A 13,154-nucleotide genomic window follows, 5' to 3' on the forward strand; every position below is an offset into this window, starting at 1 on the left:
CTGTTTGTTTATGTGTTGTTAGGCTTGTTAGAATGTTGTATGAGGCGTTAGGAAGCTTTCTTGTGGTTTGGGATCGATTCTTGTGTTTGCAGGAACGGAGATCCGGCGAGAAGCTTCGGGAAAAAACGATGCTCGGCATGTGCATCGGTCGATGCACTATGTGCGTCGGTCGATGTAGTGCAAGGACGGCGCGGCCTTACCTAGGAGCATCGGTCGATGCCATGTGGAGGCGTCGGTCGATGCAACTAGGGTTTCCGCATATTGTCGAGCATGCGTCGATCGATGCAAGTGGAAACATCGGTCGATGCAAGTGAACCTTGTGTCGACCGATGCATACCTTGTGTCGGTCGATGCTTGTCCCTGTTTGTGTCGGTCGGTGCAAGCCTTGTGTCGGTCGATGCAGAGCCTGGTTTGTTTGTTGTTTGTTGCTTGATGGTTAGAGTATCTCTATTGCTTGTGTGTATAGCCCAGTAGATGGGAGGATTGTCTTACTGAGTGTTTATAAAATACTCATGCATTGCAATTTGTGTTTCTGATGCAGGTAAAGGCAAAATGTGATCGTGGAATCAAGGTAATGAAGAGGAGGATGTTCTAGGGACTCGATTGGATGTTGTCTGGCATTGCTAGGTTGATAGAGTTGGGTCTTTTGAACTTGCTAGGTTGCTGGTTTCTTGTTTCCTGTTGTTTGATTATTGGTTATTAGTTATTGGATTATTGTTTGGATATTGGTATCTATTATTTCCGCTGTTGGTTGTGTTTGTGGTTAGGTGGCTAGTGGATATGGGACCACTAGTTGTAGTTTATTATTATTATTATTATTATTATTTTTTTTTTATTATTTATTATTTATTATTTATTATTTTAAAAAAACGGGTCAGGTCGTTTCATAAATAGACCAAATCGTAGAAAGATAAAAATAGGTGAAGAAATGGTTGTCGTTCAATTACTCAGCAAACCGAAAAATTGAGAGAACATCAATTATTCAATCTCTGCTTGTGATTAATTGTGAGAACTACGGTGAAGTTTGCTGTTCATTTCCCTCCACATCACTTTCCATTTTCTACTCCAAAATACTTTAACTTAACGGAGATAGTAGAAAAGATTGGAATATTGGATGTTCATTGGATATAACAAAGTAATCAGCCAAAATGACAATGTTGCTTTGTATTTCTTCGGAGATGCACTTTGAATCTGGTAAGAGGTACGGTAAACCACACGGCTTCACAGATCGGAATTATCTTCGACAGTAGAAAGATAATAAGAGGTAACAGTATGAACGCCATGGGAAAGCTACAACGAGAAGATATAGTTAAAGTATGTGATGTGAGTCAACACTATATAAAAATTATCCTCAAATTAATTAAAATAAAACAGTAAAAAAAACATTCCTGCAGCGTAGCGCGGACACAATCCTAGTGTTGCTAAACAAAGAATTTTCTAATGTACCCAAACTCCCAAAGTCTCATCTTATTTGGAACTAGATTAGAATCGCCACTGTCCGTAGTAATCATAAATAGAAATTTGAAAACGTTTCTATGCCCGTAATAGAACTACATAGTGAAATGGCTAGGAGTAGCATTGGATCAATTCTATATGTGAAATGGAGGACCACTTGTTCCACGTAAAAACAAAGTATTAGATCTAGCTAAGTATACATATAATACACAAGGCAAGTCCCATATCCTTTTGTAAAGAGAGGCTATATTTAGCATTCATCTTCAAATCCTAACTTATATCTCTATCATCTTAGCAACTATTTTGTACAAAAATATTTGATGTAAATTGAAAAGCAGAGACGAAGGCGACAAAGGACAAGGTATCATTTATCTTCCTTGCATTGCCATGGACTATTTAGAATTAGAAATATAGGTTTTGCAACTCCAATTCTTCCTCTTCACAAGATGAAACGAAACTTGGAAAAGTCCCCTTTATATCCCTACAATTTACCATGAATTGGTTGAAATTAAAGCTGGTCACGGTCTAAGATATATGAGATGAGAATGTTACCCATTATTACATTATAAGACCCAATATAAACTAACTTCAGATATGGCAAAGTCATGTTCTTGATGAGCGATGGATTCAAGGATACAAAATCTGTCCATTCATCTATATTAATTTTTCCTTCGCTTTTACTGTCTGCTTCAACAAAAGCCTGCAAAATAATATATATATAGCACCATTTTCTTCTTCAATATTAGATTTAGAGTCTAGACAATTAATTATAAACATATATCTATATATATGCACGGGTGTGGGGATGTGGTGGATTACCTTATACACCATAACTTCTGTTGGAATACAAACAATGTCCCACATCTGAAGATTAGAAAATAAGTTTCTAATATATAAGTCAAGACCAACTCCAATTAGTATGAGGTCTTTTGGGAAGGAGCCCAATAAGAAATCCGTGCAGGCTTTGCCACCTGGGCCCAAAGCGGACAATATTATACTAATGGAGGAATTGGTTTGAGCTTGGAAAACCTAACAATTGGTATCAGAGTCTAGGTCGAAAAAGTGGTATTAACTAATCAATTACACAATTTCGGTCAACATTCATGGTACATGTTAATCAACACTCATAAAGTTATTGGAGTAAAACTAGCGAGTACCAAAAAAAAATGGACTCACTTCTTCACGCTCGATGAATCCAGTTTGTCGTAAATCGTACAATTCTTCACGCTCGATGAATCCAGTTTGTCGTAAATCGTACAATTTGAAAGCAACTGCAAATTCATGATAAAGGTAAAGGTAACTTAATTAGAAAATAAGTATTGAGTAGTACTAAACATAGAATGAATGTGAAAAAACAAAAAATGGGGTTAGAAGAATGACATTTGATTTTGTTGTCATCGACCGGTGCGCTTGGATGAAAGACGCCTAAGGACCGGACAAATTCCCCAAACTCGATCACTCCATTTCGCTTCACATCAAATACATCAAATATCTACGTATATAACATATCATTAAACAGAACGCTATAAAATACACATATGTTTTCTTTAAATGTGACACTCGTCTAGTTAAGATAATAACTTAATATATACAACATACCCGATCAGCGAAGAGATTCCTCCGGTTCCTATTTCTGAACAAAGCCAGCTGAAATTCTTCCTGCAACATCACACTTTTATACTTTAATTAAGCCATATAGATTGCCTAATTGCAGTTTATGTATGATCACTTTTAGAATGAAAGAAGAAACCTTATGAATAAGACCGTCATCAATAATTGAGCTGCTTAGCTTCTTGAACAGTTCATACAAAGCTTCCACTTCTGCTACCGTAACTATTGTCCCAACCAAATATTAAAAGTAAAATACAATTAGAGTTTTTTTTTTCCAAATTCTAGAACACTTTTTATAACATTTTTGAAATTATGATACTAAGAAGATCTAAAGATTAAAAAAACTGACATGGTGTAACGGAGGCAAGAAGGTCGGGATCCTCATATCCCGGCAGGCGCATTGCATTCTTCTTCTTCTTCTTCTTCTTCTTCTTCGACACAGAGCAGCCCATATAACCACAAATTCCTTCTCTTAACTGTTTGTTTTTCTCACTCTACAACCAAACATAAAAAATCGATTTCATACCTTCATTTACATTGGTTCTACAAGAAAAATAATTCCTCGAACAAACCAATGAAAATCGAGTGCTATAAATTATAGTGTAGATCGTTTATTTTGTCACGTTATTGACTTTTACTTGGCAAACTCAACACGGGCTCTTATTTTTTTTCTTTTTTTTTTTTGTTGGGCAAACTCAACACGAGGTTAGCGTTCGTAACGAAACTCAGAATTACGTCGAAAACAAANNNTGTATATCACAGGGTTTACATGTACACGAACACGACATAATAAAAACCTACATAAACACTAACGTATGCCCACGTTTATGTATGTCTACATTTATAACTCTTGTCTGTATATGTATTACTTGAATATCATTAAAATTAACGTGGTAATCTCTAGTCCATTACCAAATCTGAAAACTTTTCAGAGTTTGACAAAAAAAAAGATATATATTAAAAGTTTGAAAAAGACGTTTGTGCAAATTTCTTTTAGTGATATAAAAATGAAGTTGATGGCTATATAAGGACGATTATGTCATTGGTTTACACATAATAAATGCATAAGATGTAGTTGGCCAAGTTACCACCGTTTAAAATTAAGATAGTTGTAGCTTTCACGACAGCTACATTAAGCATTTAAGCTCTCCCCATACATCAAATCATTAACGGAAATAGCCAAAACTAGAACAAAACAGCCTTTGGCCCTGCTTAATCAATAATTTAGTAATGATTCAAATAAACAAATTGATAACCAAAAGTCATATGAGTTGTGGAAGATGTTAGGCAACTCGCCGTAATAGCCAAGATAATCAATGACGTATGTCTAGGTGTGCAGATAAGAGAGAGCTTTTGTTTAATCCTACTTATTATTATATATTTTCTAATAACAGAGATAACTTATCAAAGTCTCCAATGATATATGCGAGATAATAGATAACTAGGTTCGGACCCGCACATACGTGCGGGGTTAATTTCAAAAAATAAATTTGTAATCAGATTTGCAATATATAATGTATATGCGGATTAGTTTTGCAAACCTATTTTTAGGTATGGTTGGACTTTCGGATAACCCGTTCGGGTTGGGATATTACCCGATCAGATTTGGCTATATGGGTTTAAAAAAATAGAATCTATTGGGTATTATTTCGATATATGGGTTCGGTTTAGTTCGAGTACTATTAACTTCGGGTCGGTTCAGATTACAAATTTGAAAACCTGATTAGTACACAAACTACCGAATACCCAAAAATAATAACTTGATATAGCATTTATATTATAACTTTTGTTATAAAAAAATAAAGACAGAAGAATGCATGTAAAAAAGTATAAAAATAATTAAAACATGTTTGATACAAATATTTCAGAGTGGATGTGATTCATGTTTCGTCTTGTACCTGAATTCTACTTGTATAGAGAATGCATTCTCGATATATGACATTTCCAATATTAGACAAAAAAAAATTATTCCCGATTAGAAATGGAATGGAACGAATACAAAAATTACCAAAATACCATTAGGAACAAACACAAATATAGTTCATAGTATAATTATAAAATAACATATTACAAAATTAGTTGACTTCTTTATTCTTATTATTTTATGTCTGGTTCATCTATTACGGTTTTTTGTTTTAAATATTTTAATATTATAAAACACACTTTAATGCCTATTTAAAAAACATGTTAAATATAAAATTGTAAGCGTTAATTTATTTTAACTATAACATGTTCTAAAAATTTTCTTTTTGGAAATTTATGTTCTTATCTAGTCATCTTTCCTTCTATCTTGTTTACGTGTGTAATCCTTATTCTCAAAATAAATAGATAAAAATTAGCTCAAAATAAAATAATATGGCTAGATATAATTATTATTTATAATATTTTCTAAAGGTATATTTTAGTTTATACAGTTACAATTTTGATTAGTGGAATATATTTAAGATAATGTAAACCATCATCTAAAAAGAATATCCTAATGCTTTATAATATTTCAATTTTAATTAAAAATGTAAAATGTTTTGCTTTACTAAAACGTATATAACGCCTTGTCGTTTCAAATATACAAAAAAGGTTGTTATGCCATTTGAGAAAGGGAAATGACATACATGTTAACCCCACTATTGTAGGGGCCCTTACAATTATTTTCCCAAATTCTAGGGTTGTCGATGGAGAATTCAATTTTTCCTAAATTTGGTGAAGGTTAAGTGATTTCAGTAACTCAGATTATGCTTCTCAACTTTCATCCTCGTCATTGATTTCAGTAAAATCTTAAGAGAGAGTTTTGATGGATTCTGTCGAGATTAATGGCTAAAAGAGCCATCATCTCGAGGGGGCGTGTGAAGAAAAGATCCCACATGTGATAGATGTAAAAGGATTTGAGTAATATATAAAGAGGTAGGGTCTCTCCACTCATTGCCAATTGGTTTTGAGTTGGAAGCCATATCAAACCCTAATTTAACAAGTTTTCGATTTGGAGAAGGTAAGTTTTTTTCAGATTATGCTTCTTTCACATCTTATCTTCGTCGTTGCTCTCACTTTGAATTGAATTGTAAGAGTTCAATTGCTTAGTTGAATCTTTGATTAATTGATTATCTCACCCTGCTTCGTGTACTTTATCATTATCAGAATTGGACTGTTCTTTAAAAGACTCATCATAGTATTAGACAAAATTGAAAGTAATTGTAGCTTCGCTTATTTTGATTATTCTGCATTTTTCCCTCTGTAATACTCTCTAATCTTTGGTGATGATGATTATTCACGTTCATAGTCTTGAAATTCCCACTTACATTTTCTAGCTGTCAATTGTAATTGACTTTGGAATGGGGCATTTTCTAGCTGTCAATTATAGTTGTTCAATATTCGATTAACTTTAATATTTTGTAGATTAATTATTTAGAAAAAGGTAACAACTCTTAGTATATAATTTCATATAAGGGAAAACGGATAATGATAGTAGGATTTGCCAACTATTCAGTTAAAATATAAGCACAACAAATAATTGTATAGGACTATAGCTTGAATTAAGCTTATATGCATCTGAAGAGAATAGGAGTCTGTGTAGTCACACTTTTCTAAATCTAAAGGTCCATTTTCTTTCCCATAGTCATAAGTCAATTCCACTTTGATTAGCTACAAAAGTATGAAGAAATGGTAATACATATAATTAGAGTTAGATAAATTATTTCATAACATAAAAAGGAAAACATTTTCTACAATTAATTTGTTTTGACTTCTAATTGCAGCAGCTCATCGGTACATTGAGTCTATCAAGTATGGGGGTGGATGATGTCGTACCATAAGGTGAGTTTTTCAAGTGTTTAGTGTTTCGAGTGCCTTATGGTTGCTTATTTAGGTGAACTGTTATTTCTTCATAAGCTGCAAAAACCAAGATACAAAGTTAGTTATCTACGTTTACCTTGGTTTATTCATAAATATGTTTGAATCATACAAAAAAAAAACAACATTGAACAAAACAAAAATCTGGTATAGATTGTTTCTTACATTGACATGTCCAATACATGTCATAAAATTTTGAAAATAATTAGATCTTTCTTAACATTATTTATTTTAAACAAAATTAGAGTGTCATATACGAAGATATAAATAAATAGTTACCACTTCTTGATTGTTTGAAGATCCTGGAGTTGAGAGTTCTGATTCACAAACTTATCAATTGCTGAGAATGGTTTTGTATTTTGATTTTCAGCTGCAAAATTGTTAGGAGTACAAATTAGAAAACTTATTGACATAAAACACATGAAAAACAAATATTAGTAGCTCATCTATGATATACTATACTTATAGAGACGTACAGGTTATCCAAAATGCTTTATGGTTTGCTTCCATGATTGGAGGAGGATTTTGGTCTGAATGGCTTGGGTTTGCTAACTTGTTTTCAAGGGTTAATGTCGTTAAGGTATGTGAATCCATCAATCTATTTTCTACATATTTTTTTTTNTTTTTTTTTTTGGCGATCGATGTTTTTGAATGAAAGAGATTAGAGCTTTAGGTTATCTAAAATGGTAGAATTCGGATGCTATATTTATATACAAAAGTCAGCGTAAGCATTGATTATTTAGGTTAGATAAGTATAAATCGATGCACAATCTTTCAAGTAGCAGATATTTAGTTTCTGTTTTAGAAATATTCTCTCATAAATTCGAGTATCCTAATTTCTTTTTCTATTTAATAAAAGATTGAGTCATCATTCAGTTTCTTTTTTTTTTTTACGATTTGACAGGATTACCTTCCATACTGTTTTTATCTGATCTTTATCAGATTAAATGAGCAACAGAAATGGTAATTATCCAATATGGTACCGATTATTACGAATGGTAAGTTTTCTATAACGGTTTTGTTTATATTCGCTGATTTTTAGCAGTTTAAATTACGAAATGAAATTATATGGTAGGTATTGAATATGATGTTGGTTTTACGATTTGCTGATGTTTTATCAACATAAATTTATATGGTAGGTATTTAATATTACGCATATTACGCATATGATCCTAACTAATTTTTTACTTACATGTTTGGGAAGAGGATGACAGTGTTTGGATACACGTATAGGATAGTTGAGATCCGAATAAGATTGTAGCCAAACAGATAGGGTCCGCGTTTTTTTACACTCTTAATTACCTTTTTGTCCTTTAATTTTTTTTCTTTGTTTTCCTTTTTTTTTGTCGTGGGGGCATTTAATGGAATTTTTTAGTTTTTTTTTTTTGCTTTTCTGTTTTTGTATTCCCCAATTAATAGTATAGATGCATATATATATATATATATAGATAATTGTATTATTTAAGTAGGCCCAAACCCAACTCTTGGTTTTTTTTAAATAGGCCCAAAATCGACTCTTGGTTTTTTTTTTTGTGACTCTGGTTTTTTGCTCGCAAAAAATCCACTTGGTATTTAAAGTCAAAAAAAGTTTAACACGTACTGACCTCTTTAACTAATCGCATGGTCCCCATGCGACTCCTTTAGTTTGGTTTTGACTTTTGACCTTTAGAGCAAATCCATTGCACATCCTCCATTGATTTGGTTCTGACTTTTGACTTTTAAAGGATCAGAAGAATAAAAAAATGAGAAAAATGTGATAAAGAAAAAGTGTTTCTGCCCCAACTATTAAATACACCAAATCTACAATTGTCTTTATTTTATTGGTTAGATAAATTAAAAAAAAAGTAAATAATTAAATTAAATTAAAATATTATTAATTAATTCTTTTGACATCCAAATGGAAGTATAATCAATAAACTTGCCCTTACATGCGAACGGAATCAAATAAGAAAAGTTTAAAATTTACGGAGAATGATTCCTTTTTGGCGATGCAAGTAATAGAAATCTATATATATAAAGTTGGTTTTTCTCTCTTCTCATTCCTTCAGCTCGTCACTTCTTATTTTCAATTTTAACAAATTAATCCATATCATCAAAATAACATAAAATCTAAACTTAATGCATCAATTAATTCGCTAATTTTTGTAATATTTTTATTATTATTAAAAATATTAATTTAAACTAAAAGTAAAAACTAAATGAAAAAAATACAACCAATAAGAATATCAAAATAAAATATGAATAGAGATTGCATAAATATAGAATTAGATATTTTCTATCATAACATATAATAATTGTGTAAATATTTGTAAAAGACTAGGTCAATGAACACCATTTGCACCTCCTTGTTCATAGACATACACTCCAATTACTTGTTGGTCACATGGTCCATTGGATAAAGGGAGGAAAATAGTTGAAACATTATCCCATTTAAGCCTTTGTCCAAAAATTGTTGGGGCAAGGGCCGATTGCACATCCGGCGGCAAAACAAGCAATTTTTTTTTTTGACAATCACAAAACAAGCAAGTTATCCAGAAGGTTTTGGGCCATCTAAAATTTACAAAGACATAACATTAGAGCTCTTCGAAACAAGTTAAGGATACGACGAACAATTAGAAAAACCTTGAATCACAAAACAAAATATGACAATGTATACGAAACCCCTTTAAATGATTGCACTACATTTTGATACATATACATAAAAGAGTCAACTTTATATAGATGATAATACATGGTTCTGTAAGTCAAATCGAAATAAACCAAAGAGTCAAACTCCATCTTGCTCATGCAGCACCAAACGATCAAATACATGTCGCATGAACGGAGAATATAATCTTTCCGATTGATAATTTGAGATAGAGATAAGTGAAAGTCGAAGGAGGAAGAAGGAGGATTAGAGAGTTAAAGTTGCGGTAGGCTTACATTTAGAATGAATGTTCAGAAAGGTTGCGAGAGATGATGAAGTGAGTGCGGATAAGATTATAATAAACTTAGACATATCGAGAGGAACTGAATCAGCTATCTGGTCGTGTCATAGATAGAGAGAAAGTTTTATGTTCGGTGAGGGATGATGGATGACTCACAAATTCAGCCAGGTTTTGATTTGTGTATATTTTTTCCTCAATTACTTGTTGTTGTTCAATTAAATATTTATAAAGAATTCTAGAGCTAAGTTAATTTTTATTAATTTATTGAGTAGCTAATTATAGATCATATGATGAAAAAAAAACTAATTACTAATCACCAGGTGTAGATTTTACATTTTAAAATTTAGGTTTTATATAGTGTACTAATTACATGTTAAATTGAATATTAATATGACCACAAATTTATGTAAATTTGCATATATACTACTACTAAAACTTTCGCATAGTGCCGATTCTAATCTGTTCCAAATAAGATAAGAGATTTTTTCACATTCAAAAAAGTCATTGTTTTAGCAACACATAGAATCTGAAAGTTTTTTTGAGAAATCTTTTTTGATGTATCTCTTTTCAAAAAATGCTCCTTCATTTATATATTTTCAAAAATATTTTCTATTAAATCTGAAAATTTTGAAGTTTTAGAAAGTTTATAAGGTATTTCTAGATAATAACTACTACTCGAAGACTTTATTTAAATATTTATAAAATTTTAATTAAAAAATGTTTTTCATAGGTTTTGAAAAGTATTTTATACTAAAGTATATATAAAATTTTACTTTAAATGTGAATTGGAAGAATCACTTGGAGCAATTCTATATGTGAATTGGATTGTTCCACATAAAACGTAGTTGGTAGTACTAAATCTAGCATAGTATGCATATACACAAGGCAAGTCCAAGATCCTTACCAAGACCGGCCTAAAGAACCATTTTCAAATTCTAACTTATATATATATATATATCTTATCTAAGATTTTGTACAATAATGTGAAATGTAAATTGAAAAAACAGTGACGAAGGAGACAAGGATGGCCTTTTATCTTCCTTGCATGGATTGTTTTAGAAATATAGGTTTTGCAACTCCAATTCTTCGTCTTCACAAGATGAAACAAAACTTGGAAAAGTTCCCTTTATGTCCCTACAGTTTTACCAAGAATTGTATATGATCAATCATTTTGATTTTCATCAAATAGGTCGGTTTGGTTCAACGTTGGTCATGATCGTTGAAACATATGAGATTAGACTCTTAACCATTATAAATTAGTAAGAGCTAGTTAATATAAATTCACTTTAGATATGGCAAAGTCATGTTCTTGATGAGCGACGGATTCAAGGATACAAAATCTGTCCATTCATCTATATCAATTCTTCCGTCGTTTTTACTGTCTGCTTGAACAAAAGCCTGCAAAACATATAATCACCATTTCCTTATAGATTATTTATCATCAAGATTATATTCTTCAATATTATATTTAGAATCTAAGATGATTATAAACATATTTGCAACGGTGTGGTAGTGATGGGTTACCTTATCCACCATTACTTCGATCATATCTTCGGAAACAACTAGTTCAGATTCATGAAGTAGCGCAATAACCATCTCGTTCAACTAATCAAAACACAATTTTGGTCATTATGGTATGCATGTTAGATCAAGACGACACACAAAGTTATTAGGGTCAAAACTGTTTAAGCTGGCGGGTACCGAAAAATAAATGGACTCACTTCTTCTCGCTCGATGAATCCAGTTTGTCGTAAATCGTATAATTTAAAAGCAACTGCAAATTCATGATAAAATATATTCAGTTTCAGATAACTTAATAAGAAAATAATAGAGTACTAAGACATAGAATGAATGTGAAGAACTATTCTTGGGGTTAGAAGAATTACATTTGATTTTTTCATGGACCGGTGCGCTTGGATGAAAAACACCTAAAGACCGGACAAATTCCCCAAACTCGATCACTCCATTTCGCTTCACATCAAATACATCAAATATCTGCGTATATATAACATATTGTAAAACAGAACTTTATATAAAATTATACACATATGTTTTCTATAGTCTAGGTAGATAAATAACGTAATGTACAACATACCCGATCAGCGAAGAGATTCCTCCGGTTCCTGTTTCTGAACAAAGCCAGCTGAAATTCTTCCTGCAACATCACACTTTTATACTTTAATTAAGCCATATAGATTGCCTAATAGCAGTTTATGTATGATCACTTTTAGAACGAAAGAANTTGTCGTAAATCGTATAATTTAAAAGCAACTGCAAATTCATGATAAAATATATTCAGTTTCAGATAACTTAATAAGAAAATAATAGAGTACTAAGACATAGAATGAATGTGAAGAACTATTCTTGGGGTTAGAAGAATTACATTTGATTTTTTCATGGACCGGTGCGCTTGGATGAAAAACACCTAAAGACCGGACAAATTCCCCAAACTCGATCACTCCATTTCGCTTCACATCAAATACATCAAATATCTGCGTATATATAACATATTGTAAAACAGAACTTTATATAAAATTATACACATATGTTTTCTATAGTCTAGGTAGATAAATAACGTAATGTACAACATACCCGATCAGCGAAGAGATTCCTCCGGTTCCTGTTTCTGAACAAAGCCAGCTGAAATTCTTCCTGCAACATCACACTTTTATACTTTAATTAAGCCATATAGATTGCCTAATAGCAGTTTATGTATGATCACTTTTAGAACGAAAGAATAAACCTTATGAATAAGACCGTCATCGATAATTGAGCTGCTTAGCTTCTTAAACAGTTCATACAAAGCTTCCACTTCTGCTACCGTAACTATTGTCCCTCCCAATATTAAAAGTAAAATACAATTAGAGTTTTTTTTTTCCAAATTCTAGAACACTTTTGATAACATTTTTGAAATTATGATACTAAGAAGATTTAAAGATTATAAAACTGACATGGTGTAACGGAGGCAAGAAGGTCGGGATCCTCATATCCCGGCGGGCGCATTGCATTCTTCTTCTTCTTCTTGGAGACAGAGCAGCCCATACAACCACACCCTACTTCTCTCAACTGTTAGTAGTCTTTGCTTTTCTCACTCTACAGCCACACATAAATAATCGTTATAATTATACTTTCATTTTCGCTGGTTCTTCTACCAAAAAAAAAAACAAAAACAAAAAGTCCAAGAACAAACCAACTAAAACCGAGTGCAATTAACTATAGTGTAAATTGCTTATTTTGCCACGTTATTGATTTTTCTTGGCAAACTCTACATGTAAACCGAGTGCAATTAATTATAGTGTAAATTGTTTTTTTTTTTTTTTT

At 31.8% G+C, this 13,154-nt stretch overlaps 2 protein-coding genes and 1 long non-coding RNA gene across 6 annotated transcripts in view; 1 reads left to right on the plus strand and 2 right to left on the minus strand.

Annotated features, from left to right (window-relative positions):
* Positions 1,099 to 3,807, minus strand: LOC104706732 (calcineurin B-like protein 4). 4 transcript variants are annotated; one of them, XM_010422944.2, is made up of 8 exons: positions 3,416 to 3,807; positions 3,206 to 3,288; positions 3,055 to 3,114; positions 2,836 to 2,947; positions 2,632 to 2,726; positions 2,275 to 2,484; positions 2,043 to 2,155; positions 1,099 to 1,936 (listed from the first exon to the last, which is right to left on the minus strand). In XM_010422944.2, exons 1-8 carry the CDS (start codon positions 3,516 to 3,518, stop codon positions 1,858 to 1,860), a joined length of 855 nt encoding a protein of 284 aa, XP_010421246.1. In that variant the 5' UTR covers positions 3,519 to 3,807; the 3' UTR covers positions 1,099 to 1,857. The 4 variants fall into 4 exon arrangements, with proteins under 4 accessions (XP_010421246.1, XP_010421248.1, XP_019084732.1 ...); XM_010422946.2 differs by having other exon boundaries at positions 2,018 to 2,155; XM_019229187.1 differs by having other exon boundaries at positions 1,099 to 2,155; positions 2,836 to 2,923.
* Positions 5,924 to 8,178, plus strand: LOC104706731. Its single transcript, XR_754467.2, has 4 exons — positions 5,924 to 6,049; positions 6,813 to 6,870; positions 7,385 to 7,486; positions 7,811 to 8,178. It is a non-coding gene; the product is annotated as an uncharacterized LOC104706731 (long non-coding RNA).
* LOC104706729 (calcineurin B-like protein 4) overlaps positions 10,646 to 13,154 on the minus strand; it is a 5,149-nt gene continuing 2,640 nt past the window's right edge. Inside the window, exons 2-9 of the mRNA XM_010422941.2 lie at positions 12,785 to 12,926; positions 12,577 to 12,659; positions 12,426 to 12,485; positions 12,217 to 12,325; positions 11,555 to 11,607; positions 11,358 to 11,438; positions 11,119 to 11,231; positions 10,646 to 10,967 (exon numbers count right to left, since the gene is read on the minus strand). Of these exons, the coding sequence (XP_010421243.1) occupies positions 10,889 to 10,967; positions 11,119 to 11,231; positions 11,358 to 11,438; positions 11,555 to 11,607; positions 12,217 to 12,325; positions 12,426 to 12,485; positions 12,577 to 12,659; positions 12,785 to 12,875 (669 nt within the window). The 5' untranslated portion in view covers positions 12,876 to 12,926 and the 3' untranslated portion in view covers positions 10,646 to 10,888. The remainder of the gene's footprint in view (positions 10,968 to 11,118; positions 11,232 to 11,357; positions 11,439 to 11,554; positions 11,608 to 12,216; positions 12,326 to 12,425; positions 12,486 to 12,576; positions 12,660 to 12,784; positions 12,927 to 13,154) is intronic.

This window comes from Camelina sativa, chromosome 8 (genome assembly GCF_000633955.1).
Source record: "Camelina sativa cultivar DH55 chromosome 8, Cs, whole genome shotgun sequence".
Lineage (NCBI taxonomy): Eukaryota > Viridiplantae > Streptophyta > Magnoliopsida > Brassicales > Brassicaceae > Camelina > Camelina sativa.